The sequence below is a fragment of the Moschus berezovskii genome, chromosome 1, assembly GCF_049115385.1.
Source record: "Moschus berezovskii isolate FMDL1 chromosome 1, NW_MosBer_1.0, whole genome shotgun sequence".
NCBI lineage: Eukaryota > Metazoa > Chordata > Mammalia > Artiodactyla > Moschidae > Moschus > Moschus berezovskii.
This window is the reverse complement of record NC_142460.1, coordinates 90,427,709-90,443,284: the sequence shown is the minus strand read 5'-3', so window position 1 is coordinate 90,443,284 and position 15,576 is coordinate 90,427,709. Positions and strand designations below refer to the sequence as shown.

The 15,576-nt window shown below is 43.7% G+C and overlaps 1 protein-coding gene across 16 annotated transcripts in view; it reads right to left on the bottom strand.

Moving 5' to 3' along the window:
* The window catches only part of KALRN (kalirin RhoGEF kinase), a 671,338-nt gene that overhangs the window by 266,937 nt on the left and 388,825 nt on the right, over positions 1 to 15,576 (bottom strand). For all 16 annotated transcript variants that reach the window (XM_088837656.1, XM_055396730.2, XM_088837661.1 and 13 more), the window contains exons 14-15: positions 9,680 to 9,875; positions 311 to 477 (exon numbers count right to left, since the gene is read on the bottom strand). In XM_088837656.1, the coding sequence (XP_088693782.1) occupies positions 311 to 477; positions 9,680 to 9,875 (363 nt within the window). The remainder of the gene's footprint in view (positions 1 to 310; positions 478 to 9,679; positions 9,876 to 15,576) is intronic.

Here is a 15,576-nt window from a genome sequence, read left to right as displayed (position 1 = left end):
AAAGGAAGAGAATGGATTCAGTGACTGAGGACAACTTGGAAAAGCCTTGAGAAGATGTCTTCCTTAGATTGTTATATGCTGGAGAAATAATGCATTTGTAAGTCTGAGCCACTGGACCATTAGATCTATTTGTTAGAGTCAATAGACAGCAGACTAGCTTTCAGAAGCTAATACAACCATTCCTTAACTTACCTATTCCTAAGTTCTGGTCACACCTGAGGCTCTGTATGCCTTACCCCACACCAGGAGCAGGCCTAGACCAGACTCAGCCACTGGAAAGCCCAGGCTGAAGGTGGAGGGCCAGGCTCACCTGTTTGACCTCGGCCTGGAGGTGCCGCAGTTGGAGGCACTGCTCAAGTCGCTTGTGGGTCTGCTCTGCGTTGAGCTCCAACTCATGCTGTTTCTCATGGAGAAACTCTAATAGCTCTTGTACCTGGGCTGCCAGATCAATGTCTTTTTCACAGATTAACTCAATCCCTGATTAAAACAAAATGTAAACAATTAAAAACCAGGTAGTATGGTAAAGACTACATTTCCTTCAACGTCCATATGAAAGCTGGAATTTGGAAAGACAACGACAGTACCCTCCCAACCTCTGCATATCACTCTGTGAAAAGGGATAAATCACCATAATGGGCCTTTGTTTGAGATGCTCAAAGCATACCATCTCTATTGGATTAACTGATCCTTTGCCAGGGAACAACTCTTTAACAGATGATCAGCTCCTTACTAACTGGAGTCAAAGAGGTGGTTTACTGGAGTCCATTCCCAGACAAGACCGCATACAGCAGTCCTTACTGGGTGGTTTGCTAACACCCAGAATATTCACAACCAAGCCTTTGGATTACATTAGGAAATACAAAACAAAGCCCAAAAGAGGCTGTCTCAGGAACTTCTGCCAAAGGCACACTCTCTTTCAGCTGGTCAGATGCAATTCACAATTAGACGCTAAATGTATTCTGAAGAGAATAGTTGGCCAGTGGTAATTTTATTAGTCAACTACTTAGGTTCCCTAAAAAAGCACTCTTAGAAATACCTGCTAGCTCTGTTGTTTATCAAATACAGGCAAACACGCCTGATAACCATACCCCAGCAATATCACAGGGGTACTGAGTACTTGGCCTTCCCAGGTGGTTAAGCAGTAAAGAATCCACTTGCCAATACAAGAGACATGGGTTCAATCCTTGGGTGGGAAAGATCCCCTGGAGAAGGAAATGGCAATCCACTCCAGTATTCTTGTCTGGAGAATCCCATGGAAAGAGGAGCCTGGTGGGCTATAGTCCATGGGGTCATAAAGAGTCGGACATGACTGAAGCGACTTAGCACACTCTGAGTACTTATCCACTTAGAAAAATCATCACACTAAAATTGCGCCCACAGGAGAGTTTGCTCATCCTTCTATTGATTCAAAGCATTAGTAAGCCCCACCAGTCACCAACAAGGGCTCCCAAAGTTTATTAATAAACCGCCAACCACCTGACCGTTGATGGAAGATGAATCAACACCTACCAGGCAGAAGCTGCGGCTCCACTCCTTGTGTAAAAACCCCCCACCTCCCTGTCTTATTTTTTTGGAGTACCTCTCCCAGCACACAGACATGTGTGCTTGCGCATGTGCGCACACACACACACACACACACACACACACACACACACACAATTTCTCTCTTCTCCAAACCAGAGCTCCTATTTACATATTATCACCAACAGGCCTAAAGTAGCCTTTCTCCAACAGATTTCTGCTTCAGCAAGGGTCACTAAGAAACTCTAAGACGGAGTAAAGGCACTGCCTAGTTACCAAGGTCCTTCTGTCCTCTAGAGACTTGACTGTGATTCCTTACTTGCTGTGATAGAGCACACGGAATGTGTGAAGCCTTTCCCAACTCAGAATCCTGATCTTGGCAAGTTAGCTAAGCTTTAAGAAACTTCACTTTCCTTACATGTACAATGGGATTTTACATAACCACCTATCTCAGGAGCTGGTTGGGAGGATTAAATGAGATAATATATATATATAAGTATCTAACATATGATGACAATAAACATGCTTTGCTCCTCAGTCCCACCGCTTTCCTGGTTCCTGACTCAAACTTTCAACTTTCTATCTTCTGACATTCATGTCTTCTTGGCTCCTATCTCCAACTTCATGCAAGTTGTATTATTTCTTGATTCTTACTGTCCAGCTATTTCTGATTCAGCCCTGTTCAGATCTTTGGCTTTGGGAAAATCCTAATTCTGGATTGCTTGCCTTCTTCTGATCCTTGACTCCACCTGGCTCCTCAGATTCTTAATTTTGTCCAAATCCTTTCCCTGAGCCCATATCCTGGAATCTATGACCTGGTGCAGTTGTGGTCCTGATACAGAAAAACAGAATCTCAACCAACCATGAGGTTCAGGGTGCCAAAGTGTAGTTACTTCCATGGAGATCACACTCAGAGGAGCCAAAAATCTCAGTGTATGGCCACATAAATAATTGCCCTTCTGAGACTCCCCCCTCACTCTGACACCATCAGAAATTTATCACTGCCACCACCAACACAGTGGCCTGATGCAGTGGGAGTGTATAAGGAAAGTCTATACATGTGAAGGGAAATTCATTTCTAGAGCCAAAAATAGTGTTTTATATAAGATAATATGGGAGAGTGAGAGATTTTTTTCTGGTGTTACATGTAGTAATTTCAGTATCTTTCCATGTTTATTTTTTCTGTTGGTTTCATAATTCTAAATCCCAGGTCCTGAAAATCTATCTGTGGGAGACAGAGAAGGGAATGGCTTGTTCTTTTGGCAGTCAACTCCCTCCACTTACTATTTTCAATTACCAAGAGGATGTAGTAGAGCATCTCCTTGACTGAAATAAAAAAAAGATAAAGAAAAATTTCTACCTTTGCAGTGCTAGGCATCATGAGATGACCCTTGACCTCTACATTTACTTCCTAAAAATGTAATATAAGATCCACCTGCAGAAGCAGATCCTTGCTTCCAGCCACAATGCAGATTTTTTTTCCATTTCGTTTTCATTCTGCATGCATCTCTGGTGTTTAGTATGCTGGGCTTGGGCTAAGTGTCTTTCTATGGGAAGCTCATGGCTCACACCTGCCACATCACATGCAAATGGCCTATCTAAGCCTGGTACCTCATCAAAAGGGCCAGCCACCTGCTTAGAACACCATCCAGAACAGGCTCCCTGCCTACCCTGAGACTCCAGTCCTTCATTTTCATTTATTTCACTTGATATTTTTTTATGAGATGAACAGGAAAAAAAAATGGGTGAAGACAATGCCTATTGCATTTCTACACTCAACAACTCATCACATGAATGAAGTGAATGGGAGAAACATGCAGAGTTACTCCAGCAATACCTAGAAGAACGGAAACTCATGCCTCTTTCCTGGTGCCCACAAACACACTGACATGAGTCCCAGCTAATCCCCATCAACTAACTGGTAAGCTGCATCAATCAATAGCAAATAGTATTTTCGTGTACTGACATTACTGCTATCAATCTAATCTGAGGCCTGTCTTCCTTCGGGGCTCTCCAGAGATGCAGTAAGTTGTGTTTGTCTTTTCCATCAAGTAATGAAATATATTCATACTGAAATAGTTTGTCAGCCTCTCTAGAGAAAGCTGTATTGAAATTTCTTTCTGATGTACCTCCACAATGTCCTGTAAATATCCTTGTCAGAACACTTCCATTGAGGTCAGTCCCTTACTAACTTGTCTGTGTCCTCACAGTAATGTAGGTTCCCTGGGGCCAGGGCCATTTCCATTTCATGTATCTCAGCTTCTTTAGGACCTAGCACAGTGCTTGACACATAATACTCCCAAAATACCTGTTTAGTGAACACAGGGGCCTCTTTAAGGTAGAACTCAGGTAACCTGAGAGCTCTGGGGACAGAGTTAGGTTGGAATGCAGGCTCTGCAACCTATTAACAGTAAGTCTCTGGGTTCCAAATCCCCTCTGAGCCCACGTAAGATGGGAATCTGAACACTGAGTCCTCAGGATTGTTATGAGGGCTAAGAGAGATAAGGTAGATACAGGGCCTGGCATTTAGTAGGCTCCAGAACACCAATGTCTCCACTTTTTCCTCTCCCTTGGGGGAAATTATATTCTGTGCTGATTACTGATGGGCCTATTGAATGACTTATATAAAATGTAAATAGAAAATCTTACCATCAGATGTTTATGAGCTTGTTCAAAATATATCATTAGAAATGATGATTTGGATGCTACCAGCTTAGAGCTCTCAACCTTGGCTCACATAAGATTCATCTGGAGAACTTTAAAAGTCACCATGTCCTGGCCACAACCCAGACATAACATCAAAACCTCTATGGGTAGGAGCCAGGCAATAGGAATTCCCACCTTAAAATTCTCAGGGTGATTCCAACATGCAATGAAGATTGGGATAAACTAGATAAGATGGAACAATGGTCAGAGATCCAGGGACAGAGACATTCCTTAGGCTATACTCAGTTACCAGAACGTTCAGCATAGCAATTACTTAGGGCTCAAGGCCACAGTTAATAATAAAATGTTATTTTGCTTTCCTTTGCTGCCAGATTGAGAGTATCACTTTAATTTCCTCATGGAGAGAGGTGGCTGTGGTCTAGGGTAGAGTTAGGTATTTCTGGCTATGCTCCCCATACTTGTAACATGTTTTTCAACTGTTTATATGTTCTTGAAATATCTGTGTCTGCCTCAGATAGAGAACATCTTTTCTCTTTTCTCCTCCCCCCACTCCTCTTTCTGTGTCACTACCTCAATTAACACCCAGTTCAAAAATTACAAAGTCCTTTAATCAGGTTTTTAGATTAGTATTTTCAACCCTGGCTATATATTAGAATCACCTGGGAAGTTTAAAAAATCTGGGCCCACTCCAGACCAATTAAATAAGAATCCCTGAGGAGTGGGATCCAGACACTGGTATTTTTAAGAAGCTCTCCAGGTGATTCCAAAATATGTAGTCAGGCTGAGAACCATTGTTTTACATCAGCTTCTCTTTGTTTCCTCTCATAGCCACATTCCCTCACCCCAGAGTAGCTTATATTTTGGAAGAACATAGGCCTTTTCTTTCCTTTTACAACTTAAGTACAATTATTTGTGGTCCATTATTTTTATGTATATCGGTTTCTCCCAGACTGATGTTCACTTGATTAATTCAGCAAACATCAAAATGGAGAATTTGCTGTGAGTGAGACATAACCACTCTGCTGGATGCTGGAAATGTAAAGAGAAGGAAGGAAATGCCCCAACCTCATGCTGCTGGGGAAGCTGCTGCTGCTGCTAAGTCGCTTCAGTCATGTCCGACTCTGTGTGACTCCATAGACGGCAGCCCACCAGGCTCCCCCGTCCCTGGGATTCTCCAGGCAAGAACACTGGAGTGGGTTGCCATTTCCTTCCCCAATGCATGAAAGTGAAAAGTGAAAGTGAAGTCACTCAGTCGTGTCGGACTCTTAGCGACCCCATGGACCGCAGCCTACCAGGCTCCTCTGCCCATGGGATTTTCCAGGCAAGAGTATTGGAGTGGGATGCCATTGCCTTCTCCGCTGGAGAAGCTACAGGAACACAAATAACCCCAAAAGAATTCAGTGTGAGCTAGAGTATCAGGACAATGTACAATAGTTATCAAGGTTTACTGAACTCATACCAGGCTCATGTTTCACCCCACTGCATACTCACAGTGACTCCACATAGTTAGGATTCCTATAATTCCTGTTTTTAGAGGAAGCATGAGGCTTGGAGAGATTGATAACATGCTCAGGGAACTCATGCAGTGGGAGGTATGATGCAGATTCCAACCCAGAAGTTTCTGTCTCTCCTGGCTATACGCTTAACCTCTATGTTCAAAGAGATGAGTGATCCTCACAACCTACTTTAAGAATTAATTTAAGTGCTGGGGCTGGGTTCTTCCCAAGCACTGTAAATTTTAAGCACCATTGCCATACACTCCAAAGAGTTTTCACTTAAAGACCTTGCATAAAGAGAGAACTTGATGCTTCAATTAAACCACGAAAGGAACATATGCACAAGATACGCAGCTCCTGTCTTATTTCTAAGGTCACATGTAACAGTCGCATGGTCAGATAACATTAGGGAGAAGAGTTGGGGCAAAACCAGTGGGGGCAGTGAGGCTAAATCATGGCAAGTGAGAACTGAAGGGAAGTTTAAGAATGAAGGCCCACCTTCCACACTAGACAGAAGAAGAAACTAAGGTCTACAGAGAAAGAATAGTGACTTCCAAAGTCAGACTGCTTTCACTGGACCTTGAATTCTGCCAGCATGTTTGACCCAGCATGACCCTTTTCAGCAAAACCTGCCACTTCTTAAGTTGAGGCCCAATAGATAACCCTAAATAATGTTCAGGTAAAGAAAATGTTCCTATTTTGCCAACCACTTTTAAGGCTGATGTTGATTTAAGAAGAGGCTTTTGCTTTGGTTAGGGCTCTTAGCAAATCAGGTGGATTTAGTAGAACCTGGCTGAATGTTACAAAGTTCACACCTAAAAGTAAGTGTAAGGAAATTCTCTACTTCCATTTATTCCTATAAAAATCAAAGCATAAGCCTTTAATTAATTCAGCTTGGAAGGCTACATAGCAACCAAATTCTTCATTTTTCCAATTGTTCTTTGTCTGAGACAGCAGTTGTTTTTTTTTTTTTACCTCTAGTTCAAATATAATTCATTAGACGTACAAGGCAAATGCCCAACCCATTTGTTCCCTGAGTCCTGTGTCTCTGAAGTTCTGCATTCTTCAGCCACCCAGGTTCTTAGCAAGGCCCACTCTCAGTCCACCTTCAACTTCCACTCCCAGAACCAGCTCCAGTGTGAAGCTGCCCTCCCTCCAAGCCAGAGATGAGACAGACACCTCCTCTGCAGGACAGGCACATGGCAGCAGACAGAGGAAGCTTCCCTGAGAGCCCTGGAACCACTCCCCTGCAGGTCTCGTGGGCTATGCCAGACTGAACAGCTTAGCCGAGGAAGAGCAGGGAACAGCCGTCCCATCAGAGAGGGCTGAAGAGGCCAATCAAGGCTCTTTCGACAAAGCTCATTTCTAGAACAGGATATGTTGGGGTGGGCAGCCCATCTGCCTGGGGTGTTTTCACCCACTCAGCCCTCATGGTTAAGGTGGCCGCCAAGCACAGTCAGTCTACAGGGACTGCTAGCTCCTGGCAGTCCCTCTGTTACCAAGGATATCTGGCTCTTGGACAGACGTGCGCTTACCCAGGATTATACCAGCATCTTGCTCCTAAGTGTCACTTTCAGACAGATGAGGCTCTCCACCTGCGAGACACATCAGTACTGAGGGATGAAGGGATAAGCATACCTGCAGAGTTTCTCTGCACAGCCTCCTTCCTAGGTACTGTGTCTGCATTCTCTCATGTTTCCCTATCTTAGCTGGATAGCCAGCTATCTTGAGGATCATGAGGACAAGCTATAGGGTGAAACCTTGAGTCCAGACAAGGTTCTCCATCAGTTTTCCCCTTCCGTAATAAGGCCTTGAAAAGGTACAGCTGTGGCCAAGAATACTGCTTCTCAAACCTTAACATGCACATAATTTACCTGAAGATAAAATGAGGTTCAGATTCCTAAGTCTGGGATTCTGTCTTTTCAATCAGCTCTCGAGCAATGCTGGTGCTGCTGGCCCAGGGCCCACACTTAGAGCAGGTCCTAGATCAGCAGTCGTAGATTAGTGCATCAGAATCACCTGGAGGGCTTACTGTTGGGCCTCATGCCTGAGAGATTATGACATGGAAGGTTCTGGGGATGGGCACCTGAACTTGCATTTCTAACGAGTACTCAGGTAATGCTGATGCTGCTGATTTGGGGACCACCATTGGAAGTTGCTGTCCTAAGGTACACCAGAGATATCGGCTGCTGTGATTTAACCTTCATGACATAAAGCAGTGATTCTCAGCCCTGGCTGCACACTGGCATCATCTGAGAAGGTTTTGCCAAGGCCCAAGTCCCATTCAGAGGTGCTAAATCAGAGTATTTGGGTATTGTCATTTTTAAAATAATCCCCAGAGAGACCACAAAGTGAGTAAGGGCTCCTCCTGGAGCTGCGTGGAGCATGATCTGGACCCTGAAAACAGTGTCTCACAGACAGCTGCAGCCTGTTAACAACACAAATGAACATTCAAGGAAAGATAATGCTGATCAAAGTAAATAGAATTTACTAGATTCTCTCCCTCCAGTTAGGAGTGAAGTTCCTTTGAATGCTGGTATGTCCTCTTTCAGGTCATTAAAAGAAGCATAGTACCCTAAAGTCAAGTTTGATTGCTAAGGTCTGTTTGACAATCTCATGATTCTAAATCAACAGAGACATGGACCAACCGTGTTTCATAGAGTTCATGGCCTGAGCTCCTGCCTGCCTCTTCCTGGAGGACCTGGGGTGGTTGGGGTGAGGAGACCCGGGTTCTGGCAGTCCACTAGTTTTAGGCCCAGACCAATAACTTCTTCCTTCTGGACTAAGGAAACACTATGGCTCTTTCCAGCTCAGAGTTCAAAGGCTGTTCTGGAAAATGGCAGCTGAAACTTAAGAGTCCATGCATTTATTGGATAAACAACGAATAAATTCTAAATAGAAAAAAAAGTCTAGTCTGAGTAACAGTCATGTGTTTTTTGAGAAGTTATAAAATTATATGACCTTGCCATAAATTTTGTCAGTACTTCTTACAGTCACACACAGACCAGTGATAAGAAAAATGAGGACTCTTAGAGGGCTTCCCTGGTGGCTCAGTTGGTAAAGAATCTGCCTCCAATGAGGAAGACCTGGGTTTGATCCCTGGGTTGGGAAGATCCCTGAAGAAGGGCATGACAACCCACTCCAGTATTCTTGCCTGGAGAACTCCATGGACAGAGGAGCCTGGTGGGCTACAGTCCATGGGATTGCAAAGAGTCGGACAAGACTGAGTGAGTAACACTGAAAGGCATGGACTGGAAATGAGGAGTGAGCCCTGACGGTAGAGGACAGGACAGGAGAGTATGTGCAGGGGGTAGGGGTGGAACAGCAATATCTACACATCTGAATACAAGTCACAAGGATGGCTGATGGCATTTGGAGCCCACCTGGTTTATTTCTCTAGATCACCATGTTTGTGAATCTGTGCTAATTTCCATCATTGGTTTTTCCCATTCTCCCCACAGCACCACAGAGAAGGCAATGGCAAGCCACTCCAGTACTCTTGCCTGGAAAATCCCATCGACAGAGGAGCCTGGAAGGCTGCGGTCCATGGGGTCGCGAAGAGTCGGACACGACTAAGCGACTTCACTTTCACTTTTCACTTTCATGCACTGGGGAAGGAAATGGCAACCCACTCCAGTGTTCTTGCCTGGAGAATCCCAGGGATGGGGGAGCCTGGTGGGCTGCTGTCTATGGGGTCACACAGAGTCGGACACGACTGAAGTGACTTAGCAGCAGCAGCAGCCACAGCACCAGAAGAACCTGGTCCTATTACTGTCTTTATGATAGCTAACTGGGCAACCTCAGACAAACAATTTCAGCTCCCATGCTTCAGTTTCTTTTTTTTTTTTTTTTATGGTACAAAACTCTCTGTTTCTTGTACCTGTGGGAAGAGAATGAATGAGTGGAGTGGAAATGTCCCTTGGAGTTAAGCTGATTGATGTTCTTGTTTTCATCATCTCCCTGCTGGACACATAAGCACAGGACAGGTCTCCTACCTGAGGCCTGGACTTCCATGATGTACTGGTGCAGATCCTGGCCCTGCTGGATGACTTCAAAGGTCATGTTGTTCATGGCTAGCTTCCGCTCTGTGTGGCGCTGCAGCCGCTGTTCTGCCAGTGTTAAATCCTCCGTGTTGAAGTCATTCATCTGCCGAAGCAAATCCTCATTCCAAGCATCGAGCTCTGCTGTCACCTGTAAGGGAACCACTGTCAATGCAGGTTCACGGGTCCACAGGAGACAGCTATGTAGAAGCTCACTGATTCTGAGCCTTATTAACTAATCTAAGTCAGATCTGACTCTGCTTTGCATCTCTTTCCTGACCCCTAGACTACTTTTAAGCAATGATGCCAGGCATCCATGTATGCATGCCTTTAATAGGGTTCTCCCTATGTTTCAATGTCTACAACAGCTACTTTGCTGTACACCTGGAACCAACTATGCTTCAATATAAAATTAAAATGTTAAAAAAAATTGTTCTCCCTGTGTTTTAGTGTCTACAGCAGCAGCAAATACTTAAATGATGAATTATGGTTTAGAAAGGTTTTGTATCCTTCATCTCACTCCACCCCCAACAACCTGAGACATAGGCAGGGTGGAGATCTCTAGGTCCATCTCACAGAGAAAGCAGCTGATACTCACACAGATGGAATGGTTTGCCCAGAGTTTACTCTGCTCATGAGGGACACGACCTGAGGACATAACTCAGTTTCTCTCCTTACTGCAAACAGTCCACCATACCATAACTGCTGTTCTAAAGATTTCATCATTGGAGAAGGCCTCAGAAATTAAGTATTGAGTCTACCTTCAAGAAACAAACAGAAGGCTAGAGAAGCCCAGGGAATGACTGAAGGTCACGTAATTGTTTAGAATTGGTGTATACCAAACCCAGGGATCCTGATTTGGTTCCCCTGTTCTGCGTACAGGATTCTATTACTCACAAAGGGTGATGCCTGGTAATAGTGACTAAACAAGGGGTAAATGTATATCTTACCACTAGAAATCCAAGAAGATTACACTCTCTTGAAAGGCACACATAATTCTAATGAAGACTGAAGCATGGAATGAAGGGAAACTTTGCCCTAATATGGATTTGCTAATTGGTTATTGCTCTACAGTTTCAGTCATGTGATGTGCCCGCATTTACTCTCAAATAAGTGCCTGCACACAGAGACTGAACCCTACACTTCCTTACGATCGCTGCAATCAAACACACAGGAACTCAGAAGTACTTAACTGGATAATAATTCCACATGATACATAAATCAAAAAAAACCTTTTCCAAAATGGGTTTCAGGTGTTTTATCTCATGAAGTACCTGTGAAGGCAATGGCATAGGTAGTGTCACTCTCTTTTCTGGGAAGAGGCGATGGAAGCCTCACCCCAGATCACACAGTGCAGTTTGGTCCAGGCACCCTAAGCACACAGCCCAGAGACCAGCTTAGTGATTTTCATCATGCTGGGAGTCATCCCAGCTGACGTGTGGCAAAACCTTCCCAGTTACCAAACACTGCTATCCAGGAACATCAGGAGACAAAGAGAAGGAAAGACCAGTCTGATGCAGCTTGTTCACAATGGAAGATGGTGCTGTACCATGCTGTGCCAGGGCCCCACAGAACCAGATGGGAAAGGCAAGCAGTCCCTCATGAGAGGCATAGGATTCCCATTCTTTGTCTAACAGTAAGACTTTCCTCCATTGAAAGTGCAATAACTCTCTTCGAAGCAGAAATAGGGCAACTAAAAATATTACCTTCACAAGTCAGACAGAGGAAGACAAATATCATATGATATTACTTTTATGGGGAATCTTTAAAAAAAAAAGGGGCACAAATGAACTTATTTACAAAACAGAAATAGAGCTACAGATGTAGAAAAGAAACTCACAGTTACCAGGGGCTAAGAAGGGGCAGAATACATTGGAAGACTGAGATTGACACATATACACTGCTGCTGCTGCTAAGTCACTTCAGTCGTGTCCGACTCTGTGTGACCCCATAGACGGAAGCCCACCAGGCTCCCCCATCCCTGGGATTCTCCAGGCAAGAACACTGGAGTGGGTTGCTATTTCCTTCTCCAATGTGTGAAAGTGAAAAGTGAAAGTGAAGTCGCTCAGTCGTGTCCAACCCTTAGCGACTCCACGGACTACAGCCTACCAGGCTCCTCCATCCATGGGGTTTTCCAGGCAAGAGTACTGGAGTGGCTTGCCATTGCCTTCTCCACAGATAACTAATAAGAACCTACTGTATAGCACAGAGAATTCTACTCAATACTCTGTAATGGCCTATATGGGAAACGGATCTAAAAAAGAGGGGATATTTGTATAACTGATTCACTCTGCTGTACATCTGAAGCTAATACAACATTGTAAATCAACTATAGCACAATAAAAATTTTTTAAAAAACCCTTCACTGTCATGGGTTCTCATCTTATGCCCCTACCTCTTTGCAGGTCAACTAAGGGATACACTGAGTTCAGCCCAAAACCTGGTATTGATTTACTGTGGGGAGTTCTTGGTGATTTGGGAATCAGCAGGTTGGCAGGCACACAGGTTTTTGTTATATCCTATCTTTGAAAAGCACTTCATTCTCTAACTAGAGAAGTGAGTTAAAATGAGAAAAACAAGAGATAGAACTTATAATTGTTGGCTTCCTTAATGGCTCAGTTGGTAAAGAATCCTGCCTGCAATGCAGGAGACCCATGTTCAATCCCTGGGTGGGGAAGATCCCCTGGAGAAGGAAATGGCAACGCACTCCAGTATTCTTGCCTGGAGAATCCCATGGACAGAGGAGCCTGGTGGGCTACAGTCCATGGGGTTGCAAAGAATCAGACATGACTTAGCAACTAAACCACCAACAACTTATAATTTATAAGAGATAATTTATAGAATGAATAGGACTTTGTAGGCTAGGCCTATAAATGTTTTTCCTTCTTGTATTTAAAAAAAATGAAGTAAAATTCGCATACAATAAGATACACAAATATTCAGTTCTATGACTTTTGACAATTTTAGATACCAGTGTAACCATCACTAAAAACAAAATACAGGACCTTTCCATCACACTAGGGACTCACCACTTCCAGTCAGTTCCTGCCCACTGCCTTCAGGAACTACTTTCTGATTTCTATCATCACAGATTCTTAGATTCCGTATAAATGAAATAATACAGTATGGACTCTCATCTCTAGCTTCTTGTGTTCAACACACTGTATTTAAGATTCAACTGTGTTGTATCTGTTCATTCCTTGCTACTGTTGAGCACTGTTCCATGGTGTAGAGATACCATGATTTGTTTACCAATCCTCAAGTTGATGAACTCCAAGGTTGTTTTCAGTATTTTGCTATTATGAATAAGGCTGATGTGAAAGACTTGCACAAGTCTTCTGTGGACATAGGTTTTCATTTCTCTTGAGAGTCACTTAGGAGTGTGATTGTAGGGTCATAGGATAAGTGTATGCTTAACATTCCCAAGAGGAATTTCACATTCCCTGTGAAAGTTCTAGTTGCTCACCATCATTTGGTATTATCAGTCTATTTAATTTTAGCCATGCTAGTGGGTGTGAAGTGATATCTTATGATTTTAGGTTGTAGTTTCCTGATGACTCATCATGGTGAGCACATTTTCATGTGCTTATTGACTGCTGGAATCTACTTTTAGAAAGTGTCAAGATTTTTTTCTCATTTTTCAGAACCTAGATTCTCTTTTGATTATAGATTTGTTAGAGATGTTAATACATGCTGGATATAAGGCATTTATCAGATAATATATGGGACAGAGTCCAAACAAGATTTTTAGTCCATTTCCTTGTCTAAAAACTTAAGGGAAGTAAGAATAAGACAAGCATGAAAGAAAGAGTCTTTTTCTTTACATTTTAGCTTTTGTTTTGTTTTCATGAAACTGAGTCAACAAAGAAGCTGTTTGCTGCAGGAAGACCCTAGAGAGGTCCCGAAACATGAGTCTGTAGAGTGGAAAGTCAAGTGCCAAGAGTCTTGATCAGAGCAGAGCAATGATGAGGTGCTTTACCTGCGAGAATAAGGCTCAGATGTCTGGTATCTTGAGACTCTGAATCCAAACCAAATGTGAAATATGCCCAGGATTCTATATCTGGTGTTTCTGTATTCCTTCCTTCCCCTTCTCTGCTTACACTACCCAACACCATTAAGCTGAGGGGCCGACGTCTGAAATGAAGCCTGAAGAATGAAAATTTCAAGAAGCTACTCAATGCAACAGCCTGACTTCCAAGCTTTGCTCCTTGGGTCTACACATTCTTCACTATCTCTGTGTCTGACTCTTCCCAACCCCCAAGAACTGAAGCCCAGAGCCTTGAAATAGTCTGATGTATGTATTTCAAATGATGACTGGAGTTTAATTATTTTTTTTCCTGAGTATTTTCTGCTTTCTCAAGGAATATTCTGTTTTTGGCTTCCCCTCTCCACCTTCTTTCTAGGGCACAAGGCTGGCACAGAGCAGGGGTTCATTTTTTAAGGGAAAAAAATTTGTTTTCAAACCTGAAGTTCACTTTACTGCTAATGAACAAACCTAGCATTCTAGCCCCATCTCATGCTCTCCTGTTATGTGAACTAGGCATGTGGTTTACTCTCTGGTGTGAGTTGCTCTGCCCTCTCCAGCCACCTTCTCTGGTCCAGCAGCCCTGAGACATCCTTGTTCCTCCTCCCAGTCTGCTAAAGTCCTCACCACCCTTCAAAGTCAACTCTGGCATGGAGTTTCATGACAACCCACAGAACCTGATGTTTTTCTCTGGCTTATCTCATTACACGGGACAAGGGTTAATTTGCTAGTACAGAAACAAAACCATGAAAAGAAAAACCTGTCTGGTGGATTAATCTGGTGATGTAACTCCATTTGGAAAGGAAACCTGGAAGAATTTGTTCTGGGCAGAAACTAGGGCCTGAACCAAATGAGTGAAAGATGGAACATAAGGTGCTCACAGGACACTCAGCTTTCAATCAATCAATTTTTCTCTCTCCTTCCACTCAGTTAGCTCCCTCTCAGCTCCTGGCTCACTCTGTTCCTTTCTTGGCTCCGATGGCCACTCTCTGCCTCGCTCTTCTGAATTAATTGAAGTGTTAGGATATGATGACCTCTTTGAGAGATACATTGGCAGTGTTTTCTATTCTAACAATTATCTACTTCAGAGTCACAGCCATAAGGGAAATCAGAGAAAAGAGCTAAACAGGAATTTAGATAGGATAAGAGGCAGTGGGAAATGGGAAGGCACTTCAAAAAGAAGCCCAAAGCTTTCCTGCCAGATGAGATTCACTGAATCCAGTATTCTGCAGCCCAAAACTGACTCCAGGGACTTGGTTTAGCAATGGCCTTGAGCTCTGTTCTCAGAAAGCCCTCTTCTTTGGCTCCTCCCATTTTTTGGGTCCTTCCCAGTAGTTATGTGTAGAGGATACTTTCTCCCCTCACCCCCAAGTGTCTTAAAGAAGATATTTTACCCTGAACTGTATATTCAGTATGGGATAGACAGTATTTACCACTAGCTTCCCAGGTGGCACTAGTGGTAAAGAACCCACCTGCCAATGCATGAGAGGCCTGAGACAAGGGTTTGATCCCTGGGTTGGGAAAGATCCCCTGGAGGACATGGCAACCCACTCCAGTATTCCTGCCTGGAGAATCCCCATGGACAGAGGAGCCTGGCAGGCTACAGTCCTTAGGACTGCGAAGCGTTGGACACGACTGAAGCGACTGAGCACGCAGTGTTAAGCATTTGATTCTCTTCTGTTTCATCCTCACAGCAACAACATGAGGAAACAAAGGCACAGAGAAGCCCCATCATTTGCCTCAGGGTCTCAGAGCTGGTGCTGGTGGAACTGAGCACTCAACTACAAGGTCAGGGGCTCTGAACCACGGTGTCATACCAGTAGAGCTG